General features: G+C 39.3%; 1 protein-coding gene across 4 annotated transcripts in view; it reads left to right on the top strand.

Moving 5' to 3' along the window:
- Window positions 1-219: 219 nt before the first annotated feature.
- PPP2R5E (protein phosphatase 2 regulatory subunit B'epsilon) overlaps window positions 220-14,116 on the top strand; it is a 160,949-nt gene continuing 147,052 nt past the window's right edge. For 3 of the 4 annotated variants that reach the window (XM_081228145.1, XM_081228147.1, XM_081228146.1), the window contains exons 1-2: window positions 220-798; window positions 3,284-3,447. In XM_081228145.1, coding sequence (XP_081084271.1) covers window positions 3,291-3,447 — 157 coding nt within the window. In that variant the 5' untranslated portion in view covers window positions 220-798; window positions 3,284-3,290. The remainder of the gene's footprint in view (window positions 799-3,283; window positions 3,448-14,116) is intronic. The other variant, XM_081228144.1, reaches the window with a different exon arrangement.

Genomic DNA, 14,116 nt, shown 5'->3' with positions numbered 1-14,116 from the left:
CGGTTGCATCCGGGTCCCTCTCGCCTCAGCCCAATCCTCGGCCTCCTCTCTTCCCACCCTCCTGTTTCTCCGCCCCCCCGCCGCCAATCCCCGATCGGGTCTCAGCCCAACATGCTGACAAGGGAGTGAAGGCGGACGCCGGCCAATGAGGCCTCGCTTCCCGTTTGAAGCCTCCAGTGAGTGGGCGCTGGAGGCGGGCGCTGCTGGCCAGAAGGTTCGGTTGCGAGTGTGCCATGGACTCAGCTGCCCGGTGATATTGACAATAGGAGAGAGAAAGGGGCATTGACGGGGACCCACCGCGGGCACCGAACGGCGGCTCTGGCAGCGGCGGCTCCAGCCCCAGCGGCTCCTTCTTCTCCTTCCTTCTCCTCCTGCTGCCGCTGCGGCTCCAGTCTTCCTCCCTCCCTTCCCCCCTCCCCTCGTCGTCGCTGCAGCCGCCGGGTCCGGGGCAACGAACAGAGGCGCCGCCCGCCGGGAATGTGAGCGAGGAGCCACCGGCGGAGCCGCAGCGGGGTCGGTGCCGATTTGATGGGACGGGCCCGCGGGGGAGGATCGTGAGGCCGCCGCCGCCGCCGGAGCGCTGAGGTTCAGGTCCGGCCGTGAGGCCTAGAGGCGCCGCTGCCGCGGAACCGGAGGGACGCCGCGCCGGACAGCCGTCGCCCCGGGCTCCCTGCCGCTGTCCGGACCTCCCCCCGCACGCCCCGGTCCCGCCACCCGCCCCCGCTGCGGCCCTCTCTCCCGTCTCCCGCCCCTCCGAAACCACAGATCATCTTCGGATTCTTCTCCAGAAGCTTCAAGGTAACTTCGTCCCTCCAGCACCGCGGCTCGTTTGCTTCCTTTCCTCCTTTCCTGCCTCCTACCCGACCTTCTGGGGAACCTGCAGGGCACCGGCTTGGGGAAGGCCTGGCCTGGGCCGGCGAGGGGTGCGATGGGGTGAGGTGAGGGAGAGGGAGCGCCGGTCCCACTTGTCTGATTTACCTGCAAATGCTTCTGAAGATGCCTTTCATTCACTCTGCCCTCCACCCCCCTTTTTCTCCACCTTCCGGCATTGGAGGCGTATTCTTGTCCCCCTTTATCCACTGACGGGGGCGGGGCGGGGAGGAAAGGGGGATTGGTGTAGTGAGAAGGATTCTGTAGCAGCTTATCTTCTCCAGGGCTTGGGGTGGCGCGGGGTGGGGTGGGGTGGGTGGGAGCAAACGGAGTATGTGAGCATCCCTACAGACCAACCTCTTCTCTGTCTTTCTCCTCCACCCCAGTACCCCCTTTGGGTTATCCTGTGCCATGGAAATGCCCCGTGCCCAATGCTTAGAGGATGATAAAGCTTCGGGCGTCCTAGCCCAGGGCGAAACCTGTTTCCCCGGGCTTTGTACGGACCCGCTGCTACTGCACGTTCAATTCTGCAGCGCTTTAGGGTTGAGATCCTTGACGTTTATCCTGGGCCGCGGGCAAAAGGGGCAAATGATTTAAAAAATTTTTTTTTTTGCTACCAGTAAATCATCTTTAGAGATGGGAGATAAAGAATAAAGGAGAGACAAAAAGAGTGGAGGAGGAACAGGATTTACGGAAATCTTGTGTTGTGAGGGTTAAATGTAGTCTAAATAATTCACATACCAGATTGGAAAAGCAGCCCCTAAATTTACAACATACAAATGTGATGTGGAGCTTCTTGCAGATGCAGTGATTATAAATTTTTAAGTCAACTTACTTCTTCTATAATCATTCATGGTTTGCAATTCCTTTTTATCTATCACATTTTATTTAAGGCTAAATTAGATTGCTAAAAACTTTTTTAAAAAAGAGTACCAAACAGGACTTCAAAATTCCAAACCTCAACATCATATGGTTTTGTTTGTTTTTTGTTTATGTTTTTATTTTTACTTTGTCAGAATCCAGCTAATCCAGGTAACTTTTTATTCTCACACATTCAGGAAGAAACTCCCTTACTCTTTTATTTAGAGGTTAAAAAACACTTATGTTATGTATTGGAATGACAGGTGAGTAATTGCATTTCAGCATTTCCCCCATGTGCGTTATTTCTATTCAAGTCTGCCATTAATCTTCCATGGAGCATGGGGCCTCGAGCCTCAGTGCCATAGAAGTGATGGCATCTGTTTAAATTGGTGAATGAAACTGAGCTTAATCCTTGTTACTTTTAGGAAATAGCCTTCATTTTAATGATTTGAGAATGTTAAAAAAAATCCCAAAGAACTGTTCAGTTTCATTAGTTTGATAGAATGAAAATTAATATTTGATGATGAACTTCAAGGGAACTCAACTTGGTTGTCTAAGTAGGCTGTGAATTTGTTTTTATTTCAACTTTGGTGTACCATTTCATCATAGTTTTGTTTATTAAGCTTTAGTAACTTCAGATGGCTTCATTCAAAAAGAAGACTTCTTTGAAATGATTTTAATTATGCCTTTTATGTGTTCTGTTTAAAGTACCCTAGCTTGTCCTCCTTTGTGGTGTGGTGTAGTTTATCATAGCTAACACAGCACATTGCATTAAAAGTCATGGTAGTTGGTAGTTGAGAATGTCTTGGTAGTCTTGGTAGTTGTCTTGGTAGTTGAGAAATTGTAAATTTCACCTTGCTGTGATACAGTGGTGTAGATTCTTGAAGTACCATAAGAGTTTCAACTCTAGAGCCCATTCATAATATTAACTATCTTGGGAAAATGTTTGGATGGAAATTTTGTAACTGCAGAATAGTTCCTCAATTACTTCAGGATCTCAAGATGAGAAGAGCTGTGCAGTTAGAAAATGAGTAGATGTTCAAGTATAAATGAACATCTTTTTTTGTTTGTTTGTTTGTTTGTTTGTTTGTTTTGCGGTACGCGGGCCTCTCACTGTTGTGGCCTCTCCCATTGTGGAGCACAGGCTCCGGACGCGCAGGCTCAGCAGCCATGGCTCACGGGCCTAGCCGCTCCGCAGCATGTGGGATCTTCCCGGACAGGGGCACGAACCCGTGTCCCCTGCATCGGCAGGCAGACTCTCAACCACTGCGCCACCAGGGAAGCCCTAAATGAACATATTAAATGCATATCGTAGTGGGAGTAGCACAATGCATTAGCATTACAATATTGCTTATACAGTACTTATATTCTATTTTCCACCAAGTTTTTCTGTTTTCCCATTGAACATGTGACTGCTCTTAATTGATTTTATTTGCTTTCTTTTAAACATATTCCCATTTTCAAAAATAGTGTATGGGAATTTTAGAATTTGAGTAACTCACTTGTACGCTTCTACCTCGGGAATGTGTTGATGATACTTCTTTCTTTTCAGTAGGGATATGTCCTCAGCACCAACTACTCCTCCATCAGTGGATAAAGTAGACGGATTTTCTCGGAAGTCCGTCAGAAAAGCCAGACAGAAGAGGTCGCAAAGTTCCTCACAGTTTAGGTCTCAAGGCAAGCCTATTGAGTTAACACCTCTGCCGCTGCTAAAAGGTAAGGCTCATGACCAGGTGATGGATTCCTTTTCAGTTGATCTTTTTGTATCTGTATATAATTTTCTTTTTTGTAGAGTTCCATATTTGTTAAAATTCCGTGTTGCAAATTGAAGGGATGGGAGGTTTCCGACATGTTGAAGTTATTGGCGTGTGATACACCCACTCCCCCTTTTAAAGGGTTCAATTTAATATAAATAGCCATGGGCAAATGAAAAGAAACTTATGATCAGAGAATCTCTCACATTGATAAGTAGAAAAACTGAATGCCACAGAAAATTTATGAGGTCTGGGTCTGTGTTTTTCTTATTGTCTTCTGCTGACATTTAGATGTATACATCGTATGAAGTGACAACTACAAATTGTACAGTTTTAATCACAGGAGGTAGACCTAGTAGAGGAGATGGTGCCATTAACTTACATATAGAAAATGATGTTTGAAATAATTCACTTTTTAAAAATGAGAAAAAATGGTCAGTAATTGATTACATGCATTTTTGTTTTCAGATAGTACAAATAGAAAAAGTATTTGATGATCGTATTGTTTATGGAATTAATATGAGACCTTTTTTTTCTAAATTAAAGCTTTTACCTTTTGTTTGAGTATGTGGGTACTTTTTGTTCCTTTTAATTTTTATCTATTTGCTTTATGTTTATGAACAAGCATTGTTTGAAATGTATCCGAACATAGCATTTATAGCATGGAGCTATTGGAATCTATCGTTGAAGGTAGATTTTTGTCTGCTGAACACTTAAGAGTGAGGAGAAAGGGGACGTGAACAATACAATTCACTTTAGTGGCTCAGAGGAAATCAAAAAACGTGGTTGCTAGTTAGTTAGTGAACATTTATTTCTGTAACAATTTGTGAAATCAGAAGGTATTAAAAGAAAAACTGGAGTGTGACTAGAAAAGATCCTCAAAATGTAGCCTAGGATATTTCAAACTTCTGTTTTTCCCGTATGAACATTTTTTTTTAAGGGAGGGAGATTCATAAATGAGATTTCCATGTTTATACTTGAAATTGGTAAACATGAAATGAATACTATTACTGTAACGATGATATATCAACAGTTAATGAAGATGAGCTCATATGAGTTTGCGGGGAGAAAATTTTGACTAAAGTTTTTGCTGGTAAAAATGAAAAGAGTCTTTATGAGGCTTTGGAAGAAAAATGAAGGAAAAACTCGCTAGGGATAAAAGCAACAGTACTTGAAATACAAAGTTGGGAGGTATATTGGATTCTTTAGTAGTTTATTTAATCTGAAATAGACATGTAATAGCTATTAGCGTCTATATCTGGCAAAGGACTTTATTCTGAGGAAGCAGTATAAACTTTCTTAGGGTTAGAACAAATTTAAACTTTGTTATATTAATTTCTTGGGGCCCATGGTAAACATTTAAATTAGAACTTAACTGACCACTCAGAGCCATGGTGTTGGTTTTGTGGATAGTGAAAGAAGCATACATGAGAAGAATTTGGCACATGTTTTAATATTTTGTTGTTTCTTATCTCATTAAAAAAATTGTAATATATATATATATAACATAAAATTGACCATTTTACCTATTTTTAAGTGTGCATTAAGCATGGCATTAGGTACATTCACATTGTTGTACATCCATTACCACCACTCATCTCCAGGACTTTTGATCTTCCCCAGCTGAAACTCTGTATCCATTAAACACTAACTCCCCATTATCCCTCCCTCTAACCTCTTTGCAACCACTACTGTCTCTGTGAATTTGAGTACTCTAGGTATCTCCTATAGGGGGAATCCTACAATGTTTGTCTCTTTTGTGGTTGGCTTATTTCACTTAGCGTAATGTCCTCAAGATTCATCCATGTTGTAGCATGTGTCAGAATTTCTTTCCTTTTTAAGGCTGAATAATATTCCATCGTGTGTGCGTGTATGTGTATGTATATATATGCCACATATTGTTTATCCATCTGTCAATGGATACATGAGTTTCTTCCACCTTTCAGTGATTGTGAATAACGCTGCTATGAGAACATGGGTGTACAAATATCTTTTTGAGCCCCTGCTTTCACTTCTTTTGGGTATATACCCAGAAGAATTGCTGGAGCATATGTTTAATTTTTTGAGGAATTGCCATACTGTTTTCCACAGCAGCTGTACCATTTTACATCCCTACCAGCAATGCCCAAGGCTTCTTCCAATTTCTCCACATTCTCACAGACACTTGTTATTTTCTTTTCCTTTTTTTTCTTTTTGATAATAGCCATCATAATGTGTATGAAGTAGTATTTCATTGTGATTTTTATTTGCATTTCCCTAGTGATTAGTGACATTGAGTATCTTTTCATGTGCTTTTTGGCCATTTGTATATCCTTTTCTCATATTTTAAGTGGAATCTGATAGTATTGTAAAATTTCCAAGAATTCTGCTCTCCAAGAATATGATTTCTGTGAACTTGTATGTTTTGCCAGCATAGGAGCATTGGAGAGCAACAAGATCATATAATACTAGATACATCCACAAGCTTAAATTCCAGACAGACTAAAAGTGATTCTTGTGTAATAAGCACGTTCTGGGAAAATATTCCGGGAAGCATTCCATAGATTTCCATATCTGTAGAATAACAAAGAAGTACAATCACGTATAGACTTTAGAAATGTGTATTTGTTCTTGATTATTATAGTGAATGTAAAGAGTTTGTTGAATGACATTTGTTTTCCTTACAATGGATTGACTTTTATTTGTGTGCCTTCTCACAACTTTAAGAGGTGGTTTATGAAATATAAGGAAAACATAAAAGGAATTTTTTTTTTTGCCATTTCCTTAGGAAAAACCAGAGTAAATTATATATGCATGCCAAAGGGTAGTTACTGATTTAATTTTCTATAGAATTGTTTTGACTGAATTGGAAGGTTTAAGTTAATTTTATTTGGGGGTACAATATAAACTGTAGTTGAATTTTGGGGGTTGCTTTAAAGAGTAAAGAAAAAACATGTCCTTAAGGTCTAATTTTAGGGGAGTTTGAAAACGGAAATTGTGTAAACATAGTAATTATGTAGCTCATCTTTTTAATATGTAAGTTTTGAAAGCTCAAAAATTAGGTATTCACTAATGATCACTTGTTTTGTGTGTCTGCCTTATAAGAATGCTTATTATATGCATGGTAATATTTGACTGACTTATAAGTAACACTGCCATTATTTCTTAACATTTTAAAAGTCTCTTCACTTGCAGAACTGTAACAAAGTGAAAGGAAAGTTTCATCTCTTTTGGTCTTTTCCTAATAGGTGGGGTTTTGAAATTTGTATCAATGATGTTATTTTTCTGTAGACAGCAACACCAGCATGTAGTTCTGTGTAAATATATCAGAGTGACCTGGCTTTTCCTGCAATTGTGAAATTGCAGGATAGTCCTTGACATGTAGACATTTGAGTTTTCTCCATAAAGTACTTCTGAAAATATTTTCAGAAGGTCCTAAAGTTTTTGAGCTTGAAGGACTTTTACTCATTTCCTGATAAGGGAAATTCAGTAGAGGTTGAGTGCCTTATGTGCTTGATAAGAAAGTAAAGACTTGGATGCTTTCTGGGTGCCTGCACAGCAGGGCATAAAGCAAGCTTTGACAGTTACCTAGGTAAGTCGCTGAATAAGGACAAAATAAACACTTAGGCAAATAGACACACACACATTAATAATAATAGCAATAATAATAATAACTACTAGGGGTAGTCGTATCTGTTTAGGTGGTTTATGTTTTCTACCGTATTTCCTTCTCTTTTTAACTTTAAACGATTATATAAGTTTAGATTTGAGTGAGATGTTTTTGAAAGCTACCACCTCTTTGAAAATGGGATTATAGTGAAAGTGGCATCATTGTTGCTAGCCTCACAATTCATCATATGTTTCAAAAGCATTTTGCTCATAGTTTGGACAGTCTGTATCAAACATTCCAAAAACTTTGATGGCTGGAGATGCTGTTCAGCAGAAAGAAACTCTTTGCCCCTTGGTGTTGAAACCTTTAGATTGGTAACGTATTTCTGTAACACTAGTTCTCTGATTTTTTTTAACTCTACACTTATGATTCAGCTTACATTTTTATTTTATAGGGTGACAGTTTGTAAGGACTTGAAAAATTGTAAGTTAAAACTAGTTTGTGTGCTTTTAAAATTATTGGATGGGATAATTCATCTCTTTCATCTTTATCTGCTTTGTGTAGTATAAAGGAGCATACAGATAGAATTCCCAGTTTTATAATGGACTAGTGCTCTAAACTGTATTTATAATGCGAATGATCTCCTAAGAAATAATGCCCTCGATTTTGGTGTTCACTGTCTTCCTTGTAGGTTATGCCGCAGTGTCTCATGGGAGGAGGTACACGGGCTTTGTTGCCTGCAAGAGTCCTGGCTAGCTCACTAGCTGTGTTGCCTGGGGCAAGCGAGTTAGCTTTGGAAAGCTTGGTTTTCTTGTCTGTCAAATGGGGATGATAATAAAAATCAAGAGACGCGGCAGTACCACATTCAATATATTACTAACTGTTGCCATTTAACTGGGATTTCAGAAGTTACAATATGAATAATGTGAAATTATTATATGACTTTTTGTATTTTCCTAGCAAAAAAGTTGAAACTGGAGATTTCTCTGAAAATTATGAAACAAGAGCATAGTTTTGAGGTCATGAACCTTTTTCAACCCCCAAATACGAAGAAACAGTGTGCAAATGTGTTGAATTTAGTAGACTAGTTATTTTAAACATCTTTACGTGGCTGTTTTTCACCTTCTGCATTGGTATCCTGCCACATTTTTTAGTGTAGTGCTTTTTGACTTATTCGTTTTTTGAATAGATAATACAGTTATATGGTTCAAATTCCGAAAGATACAAAAGGATGTATAATGAAAAATCTTCCTCCCAAGTCAGTTTTCCTAATTAGCTCCCCTTCCCAGAAACAGCCAGTCATAATATACTTGTATTGTAGGTACAGGCATTCTTAAACCCTTGAATGAATTTGAAATGCATTGAGCAGACTGAAATTATATGTACATTTTGTATGCATTTGTCCATTTTTAAGTGGGATAATTCCATAGCATTTTCAAATGCTCAAAGGGGTGTCTGAATCAAAAAAGTTAAGAACCATTGATCTAGTTTGTACCTTAGATTAACGATGTATGTTCTTTTCTTTCTTTCCCATTATAGTTTATTACAAGATATTGAATATAATTCTTTGTAGGACCTTGTTGTCGTTTATCTATTTTATATATAGTAGTTTGCGTCTGCTAATCCCCAACTCCTGCTTTATCCCCCCCTTCCCCGACCTGTCTTCCTCTTTGGTAACCATAAGTTTGTCTTTTATGTCTGTGAGTCTGTCTCTGTTTTGTAAATAAGTTCAGTTGTAATTGATGTATATTCCTTAGGCAACTAAATTGTAGTGTGAGTGTATGCGAATGTGTGAATGGTTTTAAAAAAATAATCATAAGCTTTGCTTTTGAACCAGAAAAACATCTGTAAGTTAATAGGTGTTAACATTCAGCTTTGCAGCCTTTGAAGCAATGTGGTAATATATTTCTTTGGGGGAAGAAATTATAAGATCTTGCACAAAACCAGTATCAAATGACACTGTATCATGTGTGAAAGATTATACTAGTTGTAGTGAAGAGGCATTTCATTCACTTTTAGGTGAGAATTTTATATATCTATATCTCCTAATAGTTTGTTTCTGTGGCATAGAGAAAATTCCCATACAAAGTCTTATGTGGGCCAAAATAAATTGAGAGTAAGCGTTCCTGATTCGTGAATCATTTAAAAGTAGGGTAAGCAGCTTGCATTCATATCTGTCCCATCTGAGTGTGATAATTACTGCTTAGTTCTTAACTTAGGGTTCATGGATTTCTCATTGGGGATAGGGTGTGTGCATCGTGGATGGGCTTCAAGTTTCTAAGAACCTCCTAAAATTATATGTAAAGTTTCTTTGTAGGTGCATTTGGTTTTTTTTTTTTTTTTTTTTTGGAGGATAGAGTTCATTGCTTTCATCAACTTCTCAAAGATTTAGCTCTACCATTCCTGCTCTTTCCCCAGAGTTAAGAGCTTTTGGCTTAGACCAAAAGATTGGGAATTATTATTATTATTGTTTTTCCTGAGTATCATGTTAGCTTTATGTGTGCGCAGATGCATTGGATACTTACCAATAAATATTGTGAGCTTTAAATAGAATTCATCATAAAATGGGTCTCTCCGGGATATAACCCATCCAGGGCAGAAAAATTTTAAGGTGCCAAATGAAACCTCTCCTAAGGTGAGGTGGTCCTTTTCTACTTAGAACTTTCTTCTCTTGACTTTGTATCATTTTTCAAGTTTCAGCACAAATGGGACCTTCTTAGGGACCATCCTTCATCACTTTTAAAAATAGTCTCCTTTGACGTTTCTATCACTGTTGTTTTCTGCATCATATTTATAATCTGAAATTACTTTATCTTTGTTCACTTGTATGTTATCTGTTTTTCCTCCCCAATGAGAATATAATCTTTGGTGTGGAAACCTTGTTTCTCTTATCTCTAGGGGCTAGATCAGTGCCTCATACATAGTTGGTATTCAATAAGTATTTGTTAGTAAATGAATGAACATTGTTAGTTGAAAACATCGAGGTTATTAGTAATAGCACTATAGACATTTATTTTTCCTTTCTAAATATTAAATTTTGCCCCCCAAACCCAGGCCATGCAGATTTTATTTTAACTAGTAATTTACACAATTTTTTTTTTTTTTTTTTTTTTGCGGTACGCAGGCCTCTCACTGTTGTGGCCTCTGTCGTTGCGGAGCACAGGCTTCGGACGTGCAGGCTCAGCGGCCATGGCTCACGGGCCCAGCCGCTCCACGGCATGTGGGATCTTCCCGGACCAGGGCACAAACCCGTGTCCCCTGCATCAGCAGGCGGACTCTCAACCACTGCGCCACCAGGGAAGCCCTACACAAAATTATAAACTTGTTTAATGAAGACTTTTTATTTTTAAAGGATCAAATTGCTGAGTGTTCACTTAAAAAGCTGAGGGTGGTTTTCTTCTCTGGTAATTCTGCATGTTTCAGGTTAAAAACAAGTGCTATCTTGTGGAGAGAGGATGGAGTGGATTTTATGTATGACAGACATTCCTTTTACTTAGGGGATTCATCACTTTCATTTTGTAGAAGTTAAGATATTAAGTATAGTGAAATTTCTTTTTTCTGCTGGTGTTTGGGGACTGAATTACGGGCTGATCAGATCACCAGGCTTTCTTTCTTTATATAGTTTAAGAGAGAATAGCGTATCTGATATTATAATGGACTTTCAGAGCAGTGTTTTATGGTCAAATTTTCTCTTGTCTTTAAAACTTTTATAATAATGTAAGCTCTTAATATTAACTAGATTTTGTAGTGCTTGAAAAAAAACCAGTAAAGTTTCTAGATATTACAAAAAGGCTAACTAAAGGAGTTCTTTGGTTTGTTTGCCAGTAATGACACTCTCTTTTACCACTTAAAAATATTTTTCTACCTTTTGTATTGTAAGATTTCAAAAAAAAACAGGGGTCTTATTTTTATATTATAGAATTATGCATAAAGGAACTTATTAATTAAACAGTATAGTATATTATTACCTAATATATAACAGTATATACCTAATATATGTAACATATTACCCGAGGGAGGCAGGTGGCCTCTCTGATGTAAGAATGGAGACTCTGGGGTCACACACACGTAGGTTCGAATTCTAGGTCCACTCACAGCCATGTGACTTCCAAGCATTGGTTTGTTTATTTCCAAAATTGGGAGAGGAACCCACTTAATAAAGTCAGATTAAGTGCTATCAAGCAGGTAAAACATTTAGCTCAGTGCTGACGATGCTGTAGGAGTTGAAGAATATTAACTATTATAATTATAGGAAGAACTGTGTAGTGGAAAATGTATACCAGTGTTTTTCAGTTGATTATTTCTTTAATACATTACATGAATTATTTACACTTAAGGAAGAAAAATATGGAGTATGTGGAGCTGTGAGAATTAGACTTTGAAAGCAAAAAGGAGAACTGGTTCTTGTGGAACAATCTCAGCATTACTGTTTAGTCAACATTAGTTTGAAACTGACTTCTCATTTCAGGAATAAGAACTTAAGGTGGCTAATGTGATTATTTTCAAGGGAAATTCCATTTGTGGAGAGTTAACCAGGAGAAATTATTGTTAGGTAAACTCATTTTGGAAGTTGTCTAGTAGGACAGGATCTGCAAACTTTTTTTGTGATTGCTTACTCCTATCAGTAAAAATAATGTATATTTCTGTTTTTATGTTGTACACACGTGCTATTATATGAATATCTAATGCGTGTTAAGAATATACACACACATAGAAAGTTAAAAAGGATGATACTGGAAAATAAAATGTGTAGATGTTCTTAATACTTAATTTTTTTACCTCCTTTTCCCTTGCCCACCCTTCCAGCACATTCACTAACCCTGAACACATCTTTGTTTTGACATTTTGCTTCATAGAGAGAACCTTCTCTTCAGGTTTTGAGCCTCGTTAATTTTGTAGCATTCTGTTTTGAGCCAGAAAGAGTTGACATTGGAGCCAGATGTGGAGAGTGAATGAGAAAACTTCTTTCTTTATCTTCTTGAGGTTTTTGTCTAGGCTTTTGAATCTATTGCACCTTATAGAAACAAAATCTGAATTGAGGATTTTGCCAGTTTAAGGAGTATCATAGAAGGTTCTTTGTCAAGGGCTCTTATTTTGCTGTTGATGGGTGGGTTTCAGAGTGTCCTTAACCCTCTTGAAATTCCAGGCAGTTTTTGTGTCTCTGTGCAGATTGACATTTTTTGGGGGCAGAGGGTTTAGAGCTTTCATCAGATTCTCAAAGGAGTTTCCCTAAAGGCTAGCAACCATTGCCTTGGGTCGTAGGTGTCAGTTTCCTCACTCAGAGCAGAGAGAGAGAATTTGTCATATAATTCCTTTCTGTAGAAGGGAGATCTCATGTCAGGAGGTTTCTCCTGCATGTGTTTTTCTGATTTTTAATTCTTTTTGATACCAAACAGAACTTTAAAAGGTATTTGAGGGTAGAAGTTACTACATGACTCCAGTGTGGTTGTTTCGAAATTTTTGATCAGTGTCATTTGAAAAATTAAGCTGGTTGAATAGAACTACCATTGGTAAAATTGAGAGTGCCTGTAAAATAGCATTTTCTCTGGAACAGCTGTGGACCTGGAAGAAGTCAGGAGGAGAAACTCAGGTTATCTTTGCTGGTGAAGAAATAATTTAGTAACCGGTGAAGGAGAAGAGAAGCAGTATCTCTTGGTCCTGCTATGTGCCAGGTGAGGTACCACATGGTGTCGCATTGAAGCTTCCCAACAACACCAAGAACAAGGGATGTTTGCTCTTGACTGCGGGTGGAGAGAGCCTGAGTTGGGACCCCAGTTCCATCTGTTCCAAAGCCAGGGCCTTTTCCATTATGTGCGTTAGTGGTGGATGAACACAGGTGAGCACTGGAGCTAACAGCCTTCTTGCTCATGCTGTGCTGGGATGATTTATTAAGTGAATCATCTTACTACCTCTTGTAAGAACCCTGAAAATTGTGAGGAGACTGAGGTGATGAGAAAGGGAAGTGGAGAATAGAAGCAGGGGGAGCAGCCAGGCTGGCAGTGGCACTGTGGGTGGTGGATGGTGACAGGGAAGAGTTGAGGAAGAGCAGCAGGCCTCACAGACTCAGCTCCTTGGAAAGGCCAAGGCAGTGCCACCAAGAGGCAGACAGGAAGGATAGCCAGCACCTCACGTTGGCAGGGAGGGGGAGCTGCCTCTCTGGACCCCTGTGGGACACAAATGCTGTCACCATAAAGGTGGGAGAGTTAGAGTTTGGTAAACAGGTAGCATTCTGGCAGTGGTATTTTTTACCATCATCTTCCCATCTTTGGGAACTAGCATATTGTAGGAAAGGATATGGGTTCAAGCCTGGGTGATAATTCTACCTGTGTGATTTGAGATCAGGTATTTAACCTCTTTGGAGCTTCAGTTTCCTCTTTTGTAAAATGGGACTCATACATCCCAAGGTGGTTGTAAGGAATGAGATAATGTGGGTAAACTGCTAATGTGTGGTCCGTGGCCTAATAAATATTCCTTCCCTTGTCTGTCTGTTTGCCATTGATCTTTCTTTGAGTCACTCCTGTGGGCCTGCATCGTATTTCAGAATACACAGTGTTGTGAGGGAAGGGGTCTGGCAAAAGTTCATCCATTTATGTAGGCACCATGAAGGACTTTCATCTTAAGGTGAGGTTACATTTTATGTAATTAACTCGCCGTTGCTAGTGCCTGGAACACTGTTCAAAGTAAAACGTTAAAACATTAAAAAGAACGTGGAGAAAATTGGGACTTGCCACCATTTCAGGAAAAGTACTGTCTTCTGACAAGGAAGATGAATGCTTTGGAATTAGCCTTTCACCAAAGCAAGCCCAGAAGACAGTATCTGGGAGTGGAGGGGTTGCACCTTTGCCATACCTAATAAGGATATACAGTGAGAGTTCAGAGCGGTTTCAGGCTCCAGAGGACCTCTCATACATTCTTACATTAGCAGTTTGGAAATCACAGCTACATTGTACCTTCCACATTATAGGCATGTACCACTTTTCTTTTTGAATGAGTATTTTGAATTCAAGAACATTTGTAGCAAAAATGAAGCTTCTTTTGCGGG

The sequence above is a fragment of the Mesoplodon bidens genome (assembly GCF_964165515.1).
Source record: "Mesoplodon bidens genome assembly, chromosome: 3".
NCBI lineage: Eukaryota > Metazoa > Chordata > Mammalia > Artiodactyla > Ziphiidae > Mesoplodon > Mesoplodon bidens.
Note: the sequence above shows the minus strand (reverse complement) of the source record. Positions and strands in the feature narration are given on the sequence as shown.